Raw genomic sequence first — 19743 nt, 5'->3', positions numbered from 1 at the left:
TACTTCACAAGCCATGTGAACTTCTTTGTGTTTGTGTTTTATCCTTTTCTGAAGCTTCTCGGATGTCGTAACCGTGGGCTGTCTTTGTTTGTCAAGAACTGTGTAAAATACTACTTCCTATTTCCACAGAAAAATTGACAGCAAACGGGTTCAGAATGACACCAAAGTGAGTAAATAAAGACAGGATTTTCATTTTTGGGTTAACAGGACTCTCTTTGATGTGATGTCCTTTACCAGCTTAAAGGGATAGTTCACCCAAAAATAAAATTATTTTATCATTTACCCTTCTTCGAGTTGTTCTAAATCTGTATAAATGTCTTTGGTCTGATGAACATGGAGGAAGATATTAGAAATATGCTTGTAACCAAACAGTTCTTGGCCGCCATTGACTACCATAGTAGGAAAAATTACTTTATTTTTACTTCTTTACTTAATTTCTTCCAAATATTTTTTCTCCATGTTCAACCAATTTATACAGATTAGGAACAACTAAAGAGTGAGTAATTCAAGACAGATTTTTAAAGACATTTATCAGTGGTAAATATGGTGGAAAAGAGAGATGATCATTGTAGGAAAAAGTACATGTATACACTGTATTTTAGAATGATTAAATACTGTTCTGTTTTCCTTGTTTTTCTTGCAAATTTGCGGTCTCCTTCCTGTAATTTTACATTTGTGTCATTAAATATCTGTAAAATATTTTAACATTATACGTGGAAAATCTGTAATGTTTTTTTATGTGAGTGGTGTTCTGGGGCATGACAGCGTTCAGCATTCAGAGCCAAACGGATATTGAATTGTGCCGCTGGTGTGTGTAGGCTCTTAGAAAACAATGTGTTTATTTTTTAAAGATGTGGCTCGAAGCTGCGCCGTGCTTCTTTTCTGTTAGCAGCCCCCATTTGTGTACCCTAATTCCACCTGCTGGTAATCCAGTTGACCATGTTACTGCTCAGACTAGTAAACCATGAACAGATTCAACTGGAAGACTAGCATGAAGAGTACAGATTTTCCCTAATTTTTGCTGGATTTTCTATTTTGAACTACATCATTTTTCCTTTGTTGGAGGATGTGATATAAATGTAGAGTCTATGAAAAGTGCCATTAACATAATTGTAAATGTTATGCTACACAGGTAAAAAGGAAATAAGTGATTCATATGAGGGAACATACTAATCCAACAGTAGAGCAGTCGTAAATGATTTATTAGCACTACCTAAGATTTCTAATCATGAATAACTATCTGGACACCCACCATCTATCCAATCGAGAAAAAATAGGGTCAGACATTTTCCTCTTTTTATCTCACACACGCACACGCACACACTTCCTCATCCGCCCTGCTGTCTCTCTGAGTGTGACCTTGGCTGAACGGCTCTTGGTAACTGCAAAAAGTCATCTAGTTTAAATTCACCCGGGTTGCCAGGTCCTCCCATCTGACCCATTCATCTGGGTGGATTGCAGGTGTGGTATTCATGAGAGCGGCTGGGGATTTGTCCTATAAAGTTAAAATATAGTCCTACTACAGACCGCCATGTTTTATTCAGCAGCCCCACTCCCCCAACACCACGACCAGCTACCAAAAACTATTCAAAGCTTTTTCACAGACACCTTTTTTAACTTTTTTTAAATGATTGTCTCTGTGCCAAAGTATTTCTCTCACATTCTCTTTTTGCACTCTTGCACAAAGCAGCAATGGCACAAAACTCGGCACGCATTAAATTTGATACATTTGGCTGTGACGTGCGAAAATCCATCAGCGACAGAAAACATTGAGCTGTTTAAGTTCGGTAACATGAATCTCATTTGTGTAGTCACGGCGGATTTTGCAGTGGCTGCTCGGTTTGGCACGCAGCACTGGAGATGAAATGTTTTGTTGATATTGTGCCAATTAAGTCACTCAGATTGACCGAATGCGCAGCTCATCTGACAACAGCATTAATACTTACAGAAATAAATTCAGAGCTGATCTTTTCTGAGGGGTTTTTCACACACTGAATTAAAGTGGACATTGCATTCATTTTTCACATACACTGTAGCATGTTTATTTATGTGTACCCTTTCCTGTGCAGAATATTGGCAGAAATGTTTATTTATATACAGGTAATACCATGCCCTATGTTTGGCTTGTAGGGTATGCCCATAACTGTCAAACACACTTATACACAATCGTATTCCTTTTCATGCTTGCCAGTCCCCTGATGAACATAAAGCTGCAGTATAACCTCACGAAAGCACCTCGCTGGTCATTTCTAGCTTGTTTAGAAATGACCATTGTATTTTGGCACATCTGCATGCTTATGCTGAAATATTTTAACTTACATTTATTCCCTGTTTTTGGTCTCAATGCACATTATAAAGAGAAAAGTTTAAATGGAAATGAGGGCTAAGATCTTAAAGTCACTTTCACGATACGTAACATAACATGCCCACACTGTTTTACAAGAAATTTCACTTTGAAAAGTGAGAAAGGATTTTTTTGTCATTAAAATCAAGGTTATTTTAGTTTACGAAAATCAAGACTTGGAAAACTTGGAAAAATCTGATCAAATATTGACCTAAAAATGATTGGAAAAACTTAACCTATATTCATTTCACTTTATTTCTGAAGCAAATTTTACATTTTTCATTTAAAGCACAAAAGTTTAATAATAATCAGAAACTATAATTAAACTGAAATAAAAATATAATGAATCTCTTATTGCAACATAAAGAATAAGCAAATACATTTTAAAATGACAAAAGCAATTGCTTAAACTTTAACTGGCGGGCTTCTCGTGCATCCGCATTGATGAATCCCTAGAGAATGACTCTTTTGTTAGATATCTGTCAAGAAAATATCAAACTAAATATAACTAAAATAAGTTGCCATTCACTTTTTAAGTACTTCGAAAAATATTGCGAAATAACGCCATCTTGGATTGTTCATTTGCGCTTCTAAAGATTATTAAGAAACTTAAATCAACTCTACAACTTTTTTTATTGTTATAAATACAGAGTAATCAGTGTAAATGTTACAAACATTACATTTAGTATTAACTTATCATTATCAATACAAACACAACTTAAAAACATTTTCAAGTTCACACATCAACTAACTTTTTTATGTAGAAAGAGAAAAGAAATCAATTGACCTTGATTTTTCAGTGTAAACTTATTATAAAAACAAATAAATCTAAAAATAAAAGCGAATTTAAAATAATTTTAGTAAGACTAAAAACAATACTATAATAACATATTATATAAATGGAAATCGCATAGTCTTTTTTCTTGTTAGAAAAAGCTAAATTTAGCTTTTTGTGTAGTATTTTTCCTCAGTTCTGATGCCTCTTAATCTTATTTGTAATTTAATTGAATTATTGTTTTCACTATTTTTAGTTGCAACCATTATTGTAATGCTTATTTTGAATTTGGTTTAATTCAAGTCAGTATTTATGTAGTACAAAATATTTTCTGTCATTTATGTGCGTTCAGAGAAAAAAACAAGCACACAAACAAATGCAAATAATGTTAGCCTTCGTCATCCATTAGATGCCCAACAAAGCCGTGTACGGTCTATTAAAGGCAAGATTGCTCAGAGTAATTGCTTGTACTGTTATTTGTGTAACTGCAGATGTTGAAGAGTCCTACTGGAAGTGACGTTAAACCCATTTGTGTAATTTTGTTCCGGAGATCAGAAGGACATGAAATTAAAGTTGGGTTCAAGAGATGTCCTCTCCGCGTGACGCTTTATTAATGAGCAAACTTTGGCTTATTCCGTAATACTTACGGATGGTTACACAAGCATATGAATTGGCGGAAATGTACATGCACACGAACACACACACACACCCACATGAACTCAAGTCTTCCACACTTTGCAACTTTTTTTTAATTACGTTATCCAGCTTTTATTGTGTTTGTAACTCTTCTGATGCCACACCGTGTTCTGAACCTCAGTGAGATCTTGTACATGTGTGTTTGGTAGGGATTATCAGAACACATTTTCAGGTTTCATTTTGAATACGGACATTTTATTTAGAAATCTCAATAAAGAAGAAACAAAGAATAATTGCTGGAGACGAAGATGTATCACTGAATGGTGTCATTTATCAGCTCCACCTCTTTCTAGTTCTCCATCACTTTGTGATGTGCAGAGGTCTTCTCGTTCCCAAAACCAGAAACTAGAAGACCCAATTAAAGACTAAATCCAGTGAGCGAGAGAGAAATGTCACCACCGCTGTGCTTGCTCAGTCTTTCTCTGGATTTCCCTCCTGCTGGGAGTGAAGCAGATCACATGGGAACATGTCACCGGCTCTCTCTGAACCTGCTTGTTAGCAGTATCTCATCTTGAAGGGCATTTACGTCTCTCTTTTTCCTCCGTTTCCTTTTTCGGGTGCCATTTAATGACTCTCGACTACAGGCATTGGTGTATTTGAGGGCTCCCATAATAAAGTGAACATGGAGGATTTCAGCATTCCAGAAGAACCTCTTCTACGCTCTTCTGTTGTAGTGGAGAGGACATTTAAGTTCAGTTTGAGAGGTTTAGCATATGCGTCTGGCAAAGGAAAATGAACACAAACATTTGAATTCTGTCTTCATTTGCTTCATTTACAGTTGTTTCAAATCAGTTTAAATTTGGTTGAACACAGAGAAAGATATTTGGAAAATTGTCCACCATCGACTACTATAGTAGGAAACATTACAATGGTAGTCAAAAGTGCCCTAGAACTGTTTGCTCTCATACACATTATTCAAAATATCATCTTTTGTGTATACAGATTTGGAACAACTTGAGGGCGAGTAAAATACATTTTTAGGGTGAATTGTCCCTTTAAGATGACTGCAGATGCATAACTTTTGTGTATATCTCTCTCTCTTGTTCTAGTTTCTATTTGAAGAAAAGTTATTTATTTATGACCCAGTCTGCTAATGCTTTCCCCCTTTATTTCTAGTAAAAAGCAGCACAGGCATGAAATGTCTCTAAATTGGATTCATTTGGGCAGTTGTACTAAAGGTTTTATTCCCCCGTGTTCCTGCAACACCAAAGGGAAATTCCCTTACAACATTTGTTCCCATTGACAGTGGGGCATTCTGGTGCTGAGTGCTATTTGTACGTCACAATGTGCGATCTTGCAGGTTGTCTCAGAGTTCTCAGTCATGCAACGGACGTTTTTAAATTGTGCTTTACTTTACAGTACCTGTGTTCAAATATAAAATTTACAATATGGATAATTTCATCATACATTTTTAGCTACAGTCGCCATGATCAGTAGCAAGTGCATGAGACTCTTTTAAACTGAAAACTGTTTACAGTAGTACCTGTTCCTCATGAGTAAAAATACCTGGATGTCAACAGGTTTAAGTCACAGTGTTTTATTATCTCGAGAAACACAATTACAATTACTTGCGTGTAATTTAAATACAGTGCAAATTCACTGTTTAGATTACAGGTGTTTAGTGAATTATACACAAGTTTTTTCACTAAAACAGGCCTTCGTGCCGTACATATTTGTTAAATTCACTGCTGAGGATAAGGAGGTTGTGAGGAGGGTAGCAATACAATTAATTACATGCAACAATGCACCGAGAAGATCGCCGAGCGCGAAAAGAGCATGCCACAAAATTTCTGCCCCAATAATTCAATTATTGCTTCAGCAAAGAAACAGAAGAGATAATTCTGTTCTGCTGGGTGAATAAATCCTCCTCTTTTGCGGTGGATTAAGATCGTCACGTCTGATCACTTTTTAATACACCACATTTCTGTAATTACGTTACATTTCATTTCTCCATATGTCATTATGGAGCGGGATTTATACGCCGTAAAGGAGAGAGATATCTGTAAAGTGTCAGGGTAGGAAAGAGGGATGGATGAACGGAGAGCGGCACAGACGGATGAAGAAGAGGGCAGAGCATCTGTTTTTCATGTCAGTCAGATTACAGGGGCTGACACTATAAATCTTACTTATTTTCAGATAGAGAAAGAGGAGGCTGACAATGCTCTCATGAATTTCAACACGTTCTGCTAGAGGAGAACCTGACTCGCCGCTCGAAGGAAGAGAACATGGTGACATTGAGGGTTTGGGTTGATCTGAGAAATGCAGCTTCGAATTGTTTCTCTGTCAGCATAAATCCTTTTTGAAGTTTGAATGCATTTTATTGTTTCTATGTTTTTATATAATGTGATGTTTTTAAGTCATTTAAAGTTAAGTGACGGTGGTTTAGCCTTAAAAGCACATTTTTAGCAACAGCTGCAGAAATAATGGCTTCGGTGACCAACAGTGAAACCCCTGTAGCCAAGAACATGAAAATCACCTAAGCAACCGGACGGCTAGGTCAATGCTCCAACAACAGACGTGGCTTTGTACAAAAAGTTAAAGTTAGCTGAAGTTTAAAATATATCAACACGGATTACATTAAAAGACTCATAGTACCGAAAGCATAAATAAAAGATAACATGTACTTCTCTAGTCTGTCATATAGTAAGACCCCTTTGTTCTCAGAAAGTTACAGTATAAAGGAGTTTTTTAAATCATGTATGCAGAACAGTGTTTCCGCTACATTCATATGGCAGTAGCGGGCCACCATACCAAAAATCCTCCCCGCTGTGATAACAGTGAATTCATGGAACGGTGCTCTTTTAATGTTAAACATACTTATAATGTTTTAATGCTACTAAATCACTAGTAACATTAATGTTACTAAATACTTTTAATATTAGTTAATCCAGACATTACTTTCGCATTTATGCTGGGAAATATCCCACTTCTGACCTGGTTTGAATGCAGTATTAAAACGACGTGATGACGTCTCAACATGATGTTAATAAGCCCCATAAATTCACAAAATCCTAGCGGAAACACCACATAATACGATGCCAGACTGCCGTTGATGTTCCATCAGCAGCTAGTGCTTAAATTCAATGCAAGCTCCAAGACGGAATGGCGTTGTCCGTTTCGTGAAAGAGATCGTTTTAAAGAACCTGTTGAATTGATTCCCTTTGATAGAAGAGTTTGTTTTGAACACCGTTGTTTTAATAGTTCTTGTTGACTCGAAATGAGCCAAGAACTGTAGAATCCTAGCTTGACTGTGTTTAAAACTTAAATCAATGGTAGAATTGATTATTGTAAATAACCGTCGTGTCTGACAGATGTGCGCTGTGTGAGTTCATGATGTGCTTGAATGTTTACATGTTACCAAAATTTGTGTTTAGCCATCTGTAACATCAAAATAATGCTAATTAATGTCCACATGTCTTCCCCCTTAAAATGTTTGTACAATTGCATTTCTCAAAGTCTTAATGAGTGTACAAAGCCGTAAAAAAATCCATACATAAAAAAGATAGTTCCCTTATTCAACTTTTACCTTTTACTCAAACAACATAATAACAGTGAGCATTTATTACTTCATATTTTATTTATCAGTACTTTCACTGAAATCCTTGATTTGTCAACTTTGTCCACCAGATTTAGATTTCTGTTCATTTTCAATTCATCAATTGGACATTAAATGTGAGTGGCCAATTCAATTCAATTTTATTTATATAGCGCTTTTCACAATGTTCATGTTCCAAAGCAGCTTTACAAGAGAAAATAAAAAAACTGACAAACACAAACAAAGGTAAACCCCAGTACATAATAAAAAATTACATTATTCTAGTAAATAATATCAAATGTCAGCATCTCCCGGTGGTTTATTTAGCATATTTTGCATTAAGTGAATGCTTGGCTGAAAACATGTGTCTTTAATCTAGATTTAAATTGGCCGTGTGTGTCTGATCCTCGAATAGCGTCAGGAAGACTATTCCAGAGTTTAGATGCTACGTATGAGAAAGCTCGACCCCCTTTGGTGGCGTTATCAAAAGTCCTGAGTTTTGAGATCTTAGAGAGCGTTATGGGTTGTAGTGTGATAGAAGCTCTGTTAGGTAGGTAGGGGCTAAACCCTTTAAGGCTTTATAAGTGATTAAAAGAACTTTAAAGTCAATACGATACTTAATGGGTAGCCATTGATGGGTTGATAACATTGGGGTTATGTTATTTTCTGGACCTGGTTAGAACTCTGGCAGCTGCATTCTGAACTAACTGTAGTTTGTTTATTGATGATGCAGGGCAACCATTACAGTATCATTACAGTATCATTACAGTATCATAAATGCATGAATAAGCTTCTCCGCGTCAGCAACACACAGAATATTTCATAATTTGGCAACATTTCTAAGGTGGAAGAAGGATGTTTTTGTGACATTTGAGATGTGATTTTGAAAGGACAGATAGCGGGCTGATATAACGCCTAGATATTTTACTGTATTTGTTGGAGTAACAGTACATCCTTCAACTTGCAGGTTATAATCCGAAATATTATTTGGATTTGATTTAGATTTAAATTTAAAATTCCTTGGATTTACGTGAAGCAAATTGCATCTCCCTTCTCTGATTAAGTTTCCAGTCCGTGCGAACAGGCCCTTCACAAGAGCAGATGAAACCGCCGCTATACAGTCAGGTGCTTCGACTGGCAAATTTGGCAAGCAAATGATAATACTCGGGCACTTTGACTATTTTACAGGTATATATCTCAGAGGCAGAGATAGCCGTGCTCATCAATTTTGTTATAAGGCTTTTACCACAACGCCTAGTACGGAATGCCTTAGTGGGTTGGAGGTTGAAAGACATATCTTTGTGGTAAAGATGTAATTTTCTGTCCGTCATATTCCGCTCAATCCAATTTAAGCTCGCTGAAAAGAGCTCCAAATTTTTAATTCAAAGTCTATTTTTTGAAAGATTTCATTCATTTGACATCCTATAATTTTGTAGAGGTCTTTTTGTGCAGTAGATGTTTTTCTCGAAGTTTTCAGTTCGTGGCTTATTACTTGGCAGGGCTTTAAGATATTCGCTTTAAAATGGATTTCAGCATATTTACGAGTTTGGTGCTTTCCGGTGGCCCTCTGGTAATTGAGGAGGTCGATCTGCGGTAATGAGATACTATTCGGGAAATCTTTGTAAGATATTGGCAGTAAGATCTGCCGGTTTAAAGGCATCTTGGTCAATTAGTTGTATAGGCTGTGCAAAGGAACTTGCCCCGTGTGATTGAATTGTTTATTTGTTTTGAAGGTTTTCAAGCTTGTCTGCACTTTTAAGACACTGCATGGTCAGCATTGATAGAAGCCGTGTGCCCTTTTCCACCACATTTCCACCACGTTTTAGTGGAAGATTATATTTCACCCGTGTGTACACAGAGAACAAAGCTGAAAGATTTCGCTTTCATGGTTTGAATCCCACAACTGAAGGGGATGCATGAATGAGCAAACAGTTGTAAAGCTGTGGGGGGTCACAGTCCTACCGGGTACCTGGACTCACGATTTCTGCGAATCTCTGTAATGCAGTGGCTTTGAGTCTTTTGAGGGCACCTGCTTGAAGTCTCTTTATTCCCAGAGTTCATTCTGTTATGTGAATGTTTAAAGTTTAATAGTGGTGCAGAATTCTAATAAGGAGATACAGCACAGGGTTTCCTGAATACAGGAGTTTATTTTAGCGGTGTTTTGCATTTCAAAACATGAATTAACAACGATTATAAGAATAAAGAAATTGAATGCCAAGAACAAAGAAATTTTCATTAAATGCATATGAAAGCAGGGATACCTTAAACATCAGTAAACATCACGTTTTAAATGCCAAAATTGCGGTCCGGTTTCAGCACTGAATGCTGTTAAAGGGATCGTTCAGCATTTATTTACCTTCATGCCATTTACTTGCCAACTTGTATATGAAAAGGTATTTTGAGAAATCCCATACAATGGGGCTCAGCGTTGTTTGGTAACAAAACTTATATTTTTGTGTGTTATGCAGAAGAATGAAAGTCATACAGATTTAGAATGACATGAGTTTTTTAAGTTATCACTTTAAGGTGCCGTGTGAAACAGAAGTGGCACTTGTATTCGTTTACTGTAGTGAATTGAGTGACATCATCTGGGATGTGTAAATGATACAGAAGTGGATAACAGGGGTCTGTCATGCATAGCCACCCTGTCAATTACCAGAGATAGTGTATGATGATAAACTCACATTAATTTGTTAATTCATTTGTGTCAATTGTGATTCCATTTGACTCTCTGGACTGTTTGCCTGTTTCACTTAGTAATTGCCATTGTAAAACATTAGTGTCTACTGTGTAACCAGGACAATTTGAGTCGATAAGAGTTCATCATTTGTCTCCGCTGTGTGAAAAAACAGTGTTTAAAACCAGTTGATACAAGTTAATATTGTGAGTGTATATATACAGTATGGCCAGACACTTGCACTTGTGTCATCACTAAAATCAAGGTTGAATTGAGTTATGGGTTTTTTTCAAACGTATTGGGACACTCCCTTCTAATAAACATTAGTATCTATTCCAGTTATTCCAATCAAAACAAATATTGATGATATACCATACAATACCATCATGAATTTAGCTTTCATCTTTGTTTGGTTGGCCTTTTCGGTTCATTGATGGGTTTGGATGATGAGTGTTTGGCTCAAAGGTGGTCAGCTGGGTGTAAACGGCCCCTGAATCAGTCATTTCTTTGAATCTTGTTTTGGTGTTTATACTGTTTATTGTCAAATCTCAACAACAACAACAACCACCATACTGCGGCAAATGTCCACGTATAACAAAACTTTACAAATACAACCAACATTAAATACCATCCTCCCATTCCCAACAGTAGAATCACTGCCATAGGTGTACAAAGACACCTGTGGCATCACAGGGATTTATTTAACAAAGCTATACTGGAGAATATAAACAATCTTTGTGCACAGGGAGTTCGTAGTAAGGGTACCCTGTATCTTTGACCGGAAGGAAACAACTCATATTCACCATAAAGAGGGTGTCATTCATCCCGAATGGCTTTTTTGACATCTCGAGATGCACATAATGTTGTCGTACCATGTTGACCTGCGAACTCACTTTCAATATTAACAATGTTATTTCGTTTGTTCTCATTGACTCCAGACAGTGAGAGAAAACAAGCATTTAAGCACAGAGGAATAGAAAAGGGTCCTGTGCAAACTGTTGCTATAACATTACAGTAGAAGCACACAGTTCTCTAGAACAGGATTTTTTATCATGGAAACGACATAAAGCACTCAAACCCTGTTCATTATATGGGGCGTCCCAATACTTTTGTCAATATAATGTATGCTTTTGTAAGCTTTTAAGTACGTTAAACTTGAATTTTTCATAATTTATTGGTGACATATGTTTGCTAATAAGGCGCTGGATGGCCGTTTGCCTTTTAATGCAGCTTCAGACCTTCTGAATTAATTGAGAAAATCTATTTAAATATGATTAATCGAATTGTTTGTGTATTTTCTAATACAGAGTTTTTCAGCCATGGGTGCAATACAAGCTTGATGGACCACCGTTTTTTATATATGAAATTAATAACTATAAGTTGATAACTCACCATATCATGTAATGTATTTAATTTATAATCTTTTAAATCAATATACAGCCCCGTGAATGTCAATTGGTGTGAACATTGCAAATATAAGTTCATTGATGATTCCACCCATCATCGTCAAGGTCTACAAAAGAAAGTAAGGCAGCTTTAAGAGGCTAAACTCGGCATCTGACTGTGATGTCCTTGAGTGTTAGCTTGATTCATAAATTCCTCCATTGGCTCCTGGGCTTGCCCTACAGCATGCCTCCCATCCACCCTATTAAAGCCCATCGGGGAAGAGACCTGGAAACAATCCAGCACGCCAAATCCCGCAACTTTGATAATAGCTGTGGATGTGGCTGTGTTCAATGCTGTGGCCATCTCAGCCACCCCTTTCACTTTACCAGTGTCCCACTGTGGCTTATTACCAGCATGCCGTGATCTCTTTCTTGCTAGCAGCTAATGTCCCGCTGCTTGCTTTTAGCCTGCTGTGAGGCTCCAAACCCTAGAAATGTGCACAAAACCACACACACATACTTTAGATATATACAGTACAGACACTGGGTCTGTTGAAGGTCCACAGCCATTTGGCCCATCAAGTGCAATGATCTTTGTAGGAGGGCAAACCGAGGCTTGGGGGCATCCAGGATAGAGAGTGTTTAGAGATGTATGAATGAAGTATTTCCTTTATGGTTTTGATGTTGTTGACCAAGGTGAAATAAGCTACAGGCGGAAATACAGCTACAGGTCCAGTGTATGAAATTAAGCAGGATCTAGTGGTGAGGTTGCAAATTACAACCAACGGCTAACTCCACCCTTCTTTTGAAACACTACGGTGGCTGACACAGGTCAAAGATGTCGTCATGTTTTCACATCTTTGCCGAAGGAGATAACGTATTTACAAAACCATGCTGTAGAAACTGAACGCTTACAGAACGAGCTAGAAATAGCTCATTCTAAGGTAATAAAGCATTATTATTCATAATCATTATGTAATGTCATACACCTCTGAATACGTAGTTATGTATGTTATATTGCATTTCTGTCAACAGATACTCCAAAAAATTACACACCTGGCCTTTGATAAGCTATTTAAAATAAACACTATATTCCATGAACAAAATGGGAATTGTACATTTTAATGCCACAGGGACTTTAACCAACATACAAGAGATTGTGTGTGTTAAAAAATGATGTGCAGTCAGCCAGTCATAACACATCGCATATTGTGATAATGTTCGGCTGAGTGTGCATTATCCTGCTTATTTCAAAACTATTTACAAAGTAAGTAAACAAAGAAATAAAGACACAAAATTGATTTGATATTCAATTATTTATAATGCGAGACTGTGGATTGCCATAAGGCACATGAAACAAGCACAGCATAGCTTTGTCTGGAACAACAGTCAATTGGAAGGTTTAGTGGTCATTATACAACAGTATATGACTGTGATTCACCAATCCGCATGAAGTATCCTCGTAAACGATGTGTAAAAAATATGAATTAAATTCATGTATACTTTAGGCATAGATTTGCTGTAAAATTACCCCTGCACTTTACTAAATTTGGCAAGACCTTGTTTCGGGATGTCATCAAAGAGATAAGTTGTTCATAAAAAAAGTAGATAATGTCTTTTTTAAGGGTTCACGATTGCATTTACAGACAGAAGCATTTACGGCAAGCCAGATTCAAGCAAAATGCCTTTTCAAATCTCCATCCTCTTTAAATGATGTAGCCCACAAAAACATTTCAAACATTTATAAGCCCATTCTTAGAGCGATGCATGAGAGTTGTGACCTCCCTGTTTGGCATAAAGGACTGAATCTGAGTCCAGACAATGAATCAAAGCATCTGAAGAGTCTTCTTCAGACAAGATCCAGGAATTAAACCGAATAGAATCATGCAGTAATGGCATTATGAAAATGACTGATTTAGCCCTGTAGGGCAACAAGAATGCATATCTGTCAGGACGTATATTCATATCTCCTCTTTCAAACCCTTTTCGCATTAAAATAAGAAACTTTTAAAGACGGAGAAAGACAGCGGCGCTTGTCGTGATGGAAAAAATAAAGCGGAGAACTCTCGAGATGGCGGTAAGCCGAGCGTGTCATTAAGCATTCATAGAGATTGGGTTATGTCAGAAGAAAATAAAGAAAATGAAATGAGGACAGAATGACATCGCTTACGTTGAATGAATACGGCCTGATTGCGGGAGCCGCGCTGCCACCGTTGGACATTTAGCGAGCAGATTGGTTAATTGAAAGTGATCTGCTAATAAGGTAAATTGACTACATTACCCACGTCTGGCCGTCTCTGAGGGATGGCACAATAGGGGCTGAGTTTCTCACGCTGTAATGCTCTCAATTATGTGGTTGTCTGAAGCAGTGTGGCTCAGTGGCTGAAAGGTTAAGGACTCAGGCTGCTTCTCTTCCTCTGGCTCCACACAGCCCTCCCTTCATTCCTCCAACCCTCTTCTGCACTCCTCCTCACTCTTTTCTCTGGTGCTTGTTCATAAGCAATTTTTGTGCTCTCTCACGCACGCACGCACACACACACACACAGATGGAGTTTAATAAAGTCAAATTAAGGCTCTAACTAATGGACAATGAAAAATGAAAGCGAAGAATAAGGACTGAAAGTTTGGTTGGAAAGAAAGAAGAAATGAAGGAATTAAGGAAAGAGAACCCTCCTGTCGGGTGGGGTCTAATTTACCCCAAAGCAACTTTGATATTCTTTGAACGCCATCCTGACTGTCTTTTGAAATCTTGAAAATAGTCCGCAAGAAAATACATTCATATGATGATAACATAAATATATTAAATAATTACGTTTTCAGTGTTTTTCATATATTCTTCTCCCATGCCCTCTGGAGCTAGAGCTTCAATGGTGTGAGGTTTGTGGTTTTATCAAATCTTGTGGGTTTTGCAGGAACTCACTTCAGAGAACTCGGGAATCAAATGTACAAGTAACATATATGAAAAGTGTTCATTTTATACATGTTTTATTGTGTTTTGTTATTGAGTTATTATTACTCAATCGAAAATAAAATAAAATATTGGCTAAAAATAAAACTTAAACTAAACGAAAAGTTGGAACGGTGCCTCAAACATAAACTTAAATTATGACAATAAGGCACTAAAGTGATGATAATAAACAAAAACTAAAATAAACTACACTAAAAATGAACATAAGAAATAAACAAAGGAATAATTTAATGACAAAATGATTAGCAAAATTACTAAAAGTTTTACTCAATTTAACATAACTAAACATAAAAAATATATAATTTAAAGTATTAATAAAGCAAAAAAACAAAATATAATAACTCTTGATCAAAACTGCAGTTTGGTGGATACGATACACAATAAAAACATGATTTATGACATTTTATTTAATCAGTTGTTGCATATGAACTCCTTATATCAAGTCAAAAAGTTATGTTTTATCCTAATGTTTTATTGACAAGGGTGGAACGAATGAATGTAAAGAATAAAAAATGGAAGTAGGAGCAGAAGGCCTGTCGAGGAATGAAGAAAGGAAACAAGGTTGAATAAATGAATGCAGGAAATGTGCAGTTTGCATATTTCAACAAATGTTCATTTTAATTAATGATGTAATGGATAAATGAGTAAAGACAAAATACATTAACAAATGAAGGAATTGGCTAATGATTTATTGTAATGTAGTAATCATCCATGTATAAACAGTGACCCGTGGAATAAACAGATGTTTCTTACATTTACATTTATGCATTTGGCAGACGCTTTAATCCAAAGCGATTTACATTGCATTATACTATAGCTTACATTGTTTCTGACTATGTGTTATCTTGTATGTTTTGTCACAGGAAACAGAGATTGTGAACACAGCGGTGCTCAATGGGAAGACAGTAGCAGTTCCAGTGAAGGTGGTGACTGTGGGTACCGATGGTGCTGTTACAGATGTGTCAGACTCTGTGCAGTGCCAGTCTACAGATGAAGATGTTGTTAAGGTCAGTGTTCGTTTTATTATAAGTAGTATTATTATAAAAGCATTATTACATGGCCCTCTGAAATACATCATTCTGATCGGCTGATCCTGGTCAGATATTCTGAATATTGAATATACTGTACCCAACCATATACAGTATAGGGTCATTGTGTCTGACTATTCATTTCCTACAGTCTTTCTCCTATCATTGAGCTATTTGTCAGTCTGCTAGCGTAACCAAATCAAACGACCTTAATAGTGAATACATGTTCATTGTTGTTTTTCCTTAGTGTGCTGTAAGATTCTTAAATCATAATTTGCACAGAAATAAATGAAGAAACAAACTTATCAATGTTGGGTAGTTTCAGCTCCAAACCAGTGTGCTAATGTTCAAACCAAGTTTGTAATTAAATTAATTTATACCTAGTGAGGTTTGACAATTATTTTAAAAAGTGATAATTGTTTATCATGTAGAAACAAAAAATCACTGCCAGATTTTAGAAATAAATTCAGCGCATCAAGACGGATGAGTATTTATCACTAAACTGCTTCAATTTTGTCACTGCTATAATGGAGATTATATTTTGCTACTAATATTTATAAAAAAATAATGTGTCCAAACTATTTTGTGACGCGTTACTTTTTCTTTCTGTTTGAGGCATACAGCTGAATCTTGGCTGAATCATATGAGCTAAAACCCAATCACAGAGTTGTCTCTACATTTAGAATATTTCATTACGCATTAAATGGATAGCGAGGGGTTTTCTAAAGATGAAAATTTGAGATTGACAAGCCTATCGGGATGCTGTGAAGACATGAAATACACAGATTTTAAATGAACCAGAAAAGTAATATGTAATCAGATTTCACCGTGGGAGTTTATTTAATGCTGATGAGGTTGTCAATGATCACATGAATGTCTCAGATTGCTCATTTCGCTCTATATACATGCTGGATGTCATAGAAAGTTGCATCAGTGACACAGCTGTGCATCATTTTAAGTCCCCATGAAGATACTAAAAAACAGACTTGTAAGTCAAGAAGTAATACAGGTTTGATAATGCTTTCAGAAATTGATGTTAAGGCTGTTTTCTTTCTGAATCATGACCATCAATTTGAATATTGAATCATTATGTAGCATTTCAGATAATTTTCCTCAAATTAATGTAATTCAGCAGCCTATTAGCCTGTCAACAGCCACAACAATGGATAGTTAAAATTCAAATGTAAGGCAAGATGACCTTGTTCACTGGAGGGTGAGTTTTCTTCAATCCTCTTTTTAAGGCGGGGTGTTCGATATCCGAAATACCTATATTTAGCGAAAGTCGGGCCAAGTGCCAAAACAAACTTGTAGCCAGTCAGCAGTAAGATGCACAGTGCACAGGACGGACATTAGTAGAGTGTCGTACGTTTGTCAAGTTTTGTCTAACTGCTGAATAAGGATTGACATGATGTTCTGACAAATTTTGTGTGATTTTATACGTAGTGTTAACCATGTTCAACCTGTGTTGTACTGATGTAGCCCGTTTGTGGCGAGCAGGGCGGGACGAGAGCCGTGAGGAAAAGGCGCGAGCCCGGTCACGTGAGTGATAATGAGCGTCAGCTGTGCGTGCACCGGTCTCGCATCTCTCACGGAAGATCTCCGGAAGCATAAGAGAGGAGCGACAACAGGGAAGTGCGAGAGAGGACCAGGCCTGGACTTGTGTTGTATTATGTTTGTATGGCCGGCAGTCGACCGTGAGGGAGCTGCCGGCATTTTAAGTTAGTTTTATTGTTTGTTTATTTAATTAAAAGTATTTTTACGTTCGCCGGTTCCCGCCTCCTTCCTTCCTTTTATTGAACCTTGTTACATTGGTGCCGAAACCTGGGAGGAAGGAGAGACATGCTTTCGGGGAGTCAGGGAGGGGAGGAGCAAGCACAGTCTCGGGATACCCCCGGCCTGTGAGGGGCGATGGGGGTGTGTAGTGAGGTAGACGGGACGAGAGCCGGGATTCGAGATCAGCTGTGCGCGCACCGGTCTCGAATCACGGAGGTGATCGGGAGCATAAGAGGACCAGCGACCAAACCGTCAGTGAGAGAGGATCAGGCCTGTCTTTTAGTTATGATTTGTGTGTGTCGCCGGCAGTCGTCCATCAGGGGGCTGCCGGCTGTCTATTTACGTTTTTATTTATTAATTAAAAGTTGTTTTATGTTCCCCGGTTCCCGCCTCCTTTCTTCCTTTTATTGAACTGCGTTACATCGTTTTATCGAACTGTGAATTCACAAGATCATAATGCAACTTGGCAACTTGGTAAACGTGACTATAGATGTACTTTTTACAAAAGATCTTCAGCTATTGAGCAGGTACAAGGTCATTCTGGGAAAAACTCAAATCAAGGCATCTGATTTTCTTTGAAGTTCAACAAGACGGATGAGATTCTGTTTCTAGGTTGATCTTGATTGAAAATTGCAATTCTCACCGAATGTGTTGAAAATCCTGGAAGCTTTCCATGCCTGACGTTTAATTGTATCAACAAAGAAGAGCGCTTTCAACGTTCCCTAAACACCATGTGTTGAGAGCAGGTGCTTTTTGTGAGCTATTTACAGTATTTGTTTATCCTGTCAGTTAGGAGAAATCCCCTCCCCTAGATAACCTTGATATTTTTTCCATCTGTTTGCAAGGGTTCATGTCATCCTCGATTTGTGTAGTCATTTACTGACTGTCTTGTGATTTTCTCTCATTTTTCTAACATGCAGTTATCTATCGATCCGGCTGACAGACGGACTTCACTGTATGTTGTGTTTGAAAGAGTGCGCAATAAGTTTGCTATGTGCACTGATGGAATGAGTCTGCATAAGCTGTATTGTGTGCATTTTCAACTTAAGCTGCTGTGCATTAAAATGAACAGTTTGGCACACGTGTCAGTGGCTTATGAATTGCGAATAAGTAATGAAATTGTATTTTGTATTTCTTTAAACATTTTGTGTGAATGTTTTGTTTGTGAGGTGCAAATGTTCTCACTTACCCATTGAACTATCATGACAACCCACATGTGTGAACATTTTACTGGTCCTCACTAAATAAAAAGGCTCAGGAATCGGTCCAATCATATTCGTGTGATGTTTACGGTTATGGGCTAGAATCATTATGCTGATATAAAATCTGTAGAAACCTCTGTAATGTCCCAGTGTAACTAATATGTTAAAACAAATGTATATGTATGTTTTTTAACATTAGGACACTACAGTATATTCAGTTAGTAGTCAAACTTCTCCCTGGAAGCTGGAAGCGACTGGACCAGCTGTGTCGCACTGCTTGCATTATTGATATGATGCTCAGAAACTGAAGTGCTGAATCCTGTGTCAAGAGTAAAAAAAGCAGACCGCTCTTTAAAGTCGCCTTCAAGAAATCAAGCAACTACATGCCTCTCACAGACTTTAAAGAGAAATATAATTTAATACTCACTTTTTAAGTCTTACCACAGCTATTATTTTGTCTAACATGGCCATTAATTACTGCACATTTAAAGGACTAGTTCACCCTCAAAATGAGGACAGAATTTGAATTTTGAAGATGAACTACTCCTTTAACACTTCTATATAAAGAGTCTTATTTGTAAAAAAAGATCACTGCCATATAAGAAACATGTTTGGTTCTACAAAGAACCATTCAGTCTAAGGATCTTTCTTAAGGCCGCTTTCTTAATTAATCTGAAGACATTTTTTTCATAGGGCTGCAAATCATAACGCCGATTATTTTGGCCAATATTGAGATCCCGATTATTTAACACGATTACTCATTAACCTTTAAAACAACATAGAAAATAAATAAAACTGTACATTTATTTTTCAGTTAAATTCAGAGTTTAAAAGCAAAGAAATAGCACTGCTGAACCACCTTAAAGGAAAGGTTTCGCTGTGGATTTATACTACAAGGAAAAGAGAAGATCCTTGCAAAATGGAATACGGCACAATAATCGTTTGCCTCGATTACTTTGTTTTGTGTAATTGATGAAGGCCAAAATGTAAGATTACGATTCATTTTCGATTAATTTCACAGCCCTATTTTTTCACCACAAAGTACCTTTTGTGAGAGAGAAAGGTTCTTTCAGATGTTAAAGGTTCTTTATGGAACCAAAATGTTCTTCTATGGTATCAAAGAACCTGTTGAAGAATGATTTAAGTGTAGTGTTAGTTAGCTGTATTTTAGTTATTATTACTTAATCAAAACAAACAAACTGAAGTTAAAAAAGGAGCTAAAATCTGATATATTTGTACAGTAAATGACCTCTGCAATGATTAGAAACCTTTCTATGTGAAACCCGCAAGCCTTATTCACATTGCTCTTTATCTGGCAAACATTTTTGCTGTTTAGTTTCAATATATGATCGACTGTAAG

At 36.9% G+C, this 19743-nt stretch overlaps 1 protein-coding gene across 1 annotated transcript in view; it reads left to right on the top strand.

Annotated features, from left to right (window-relative positions):
• The window catches only part of LOC306900209 (transmembrane protein 132C), a 192374-nt gene that overhangs the window by 155108 nt on the left and 17523 nt on the right, over window positions 1–19743 (top strand). The window contains exon 5 of the mRNA XM_079466979.1: window positions 15244–15387. Coding sequence (XP_079323105.1) covers window positions 15244–15387 — 144 coding nt within the window. The remainder of the gene's footprint in view (window positions 1–15243; window positions 15388–19743) is intronic.

This window comes from Barbatula barbatula (genome assembly GCF_947034865.1).
Source record: "Barbatula barbatula genome assembly, chromosome: 11".
NCBI classification, from domain to species: Eukaryota; Metazoa; Chordata; class Actinopteri; order Cypriniformes; family Nemacheilidae; genus Barbatula; species Barbatula barbatula.
The sequence above is the reverse complement of the archived record's forward strand: the minus strand, read 5'-3'. Positions and strand labels throughout refer to the sequence as shown.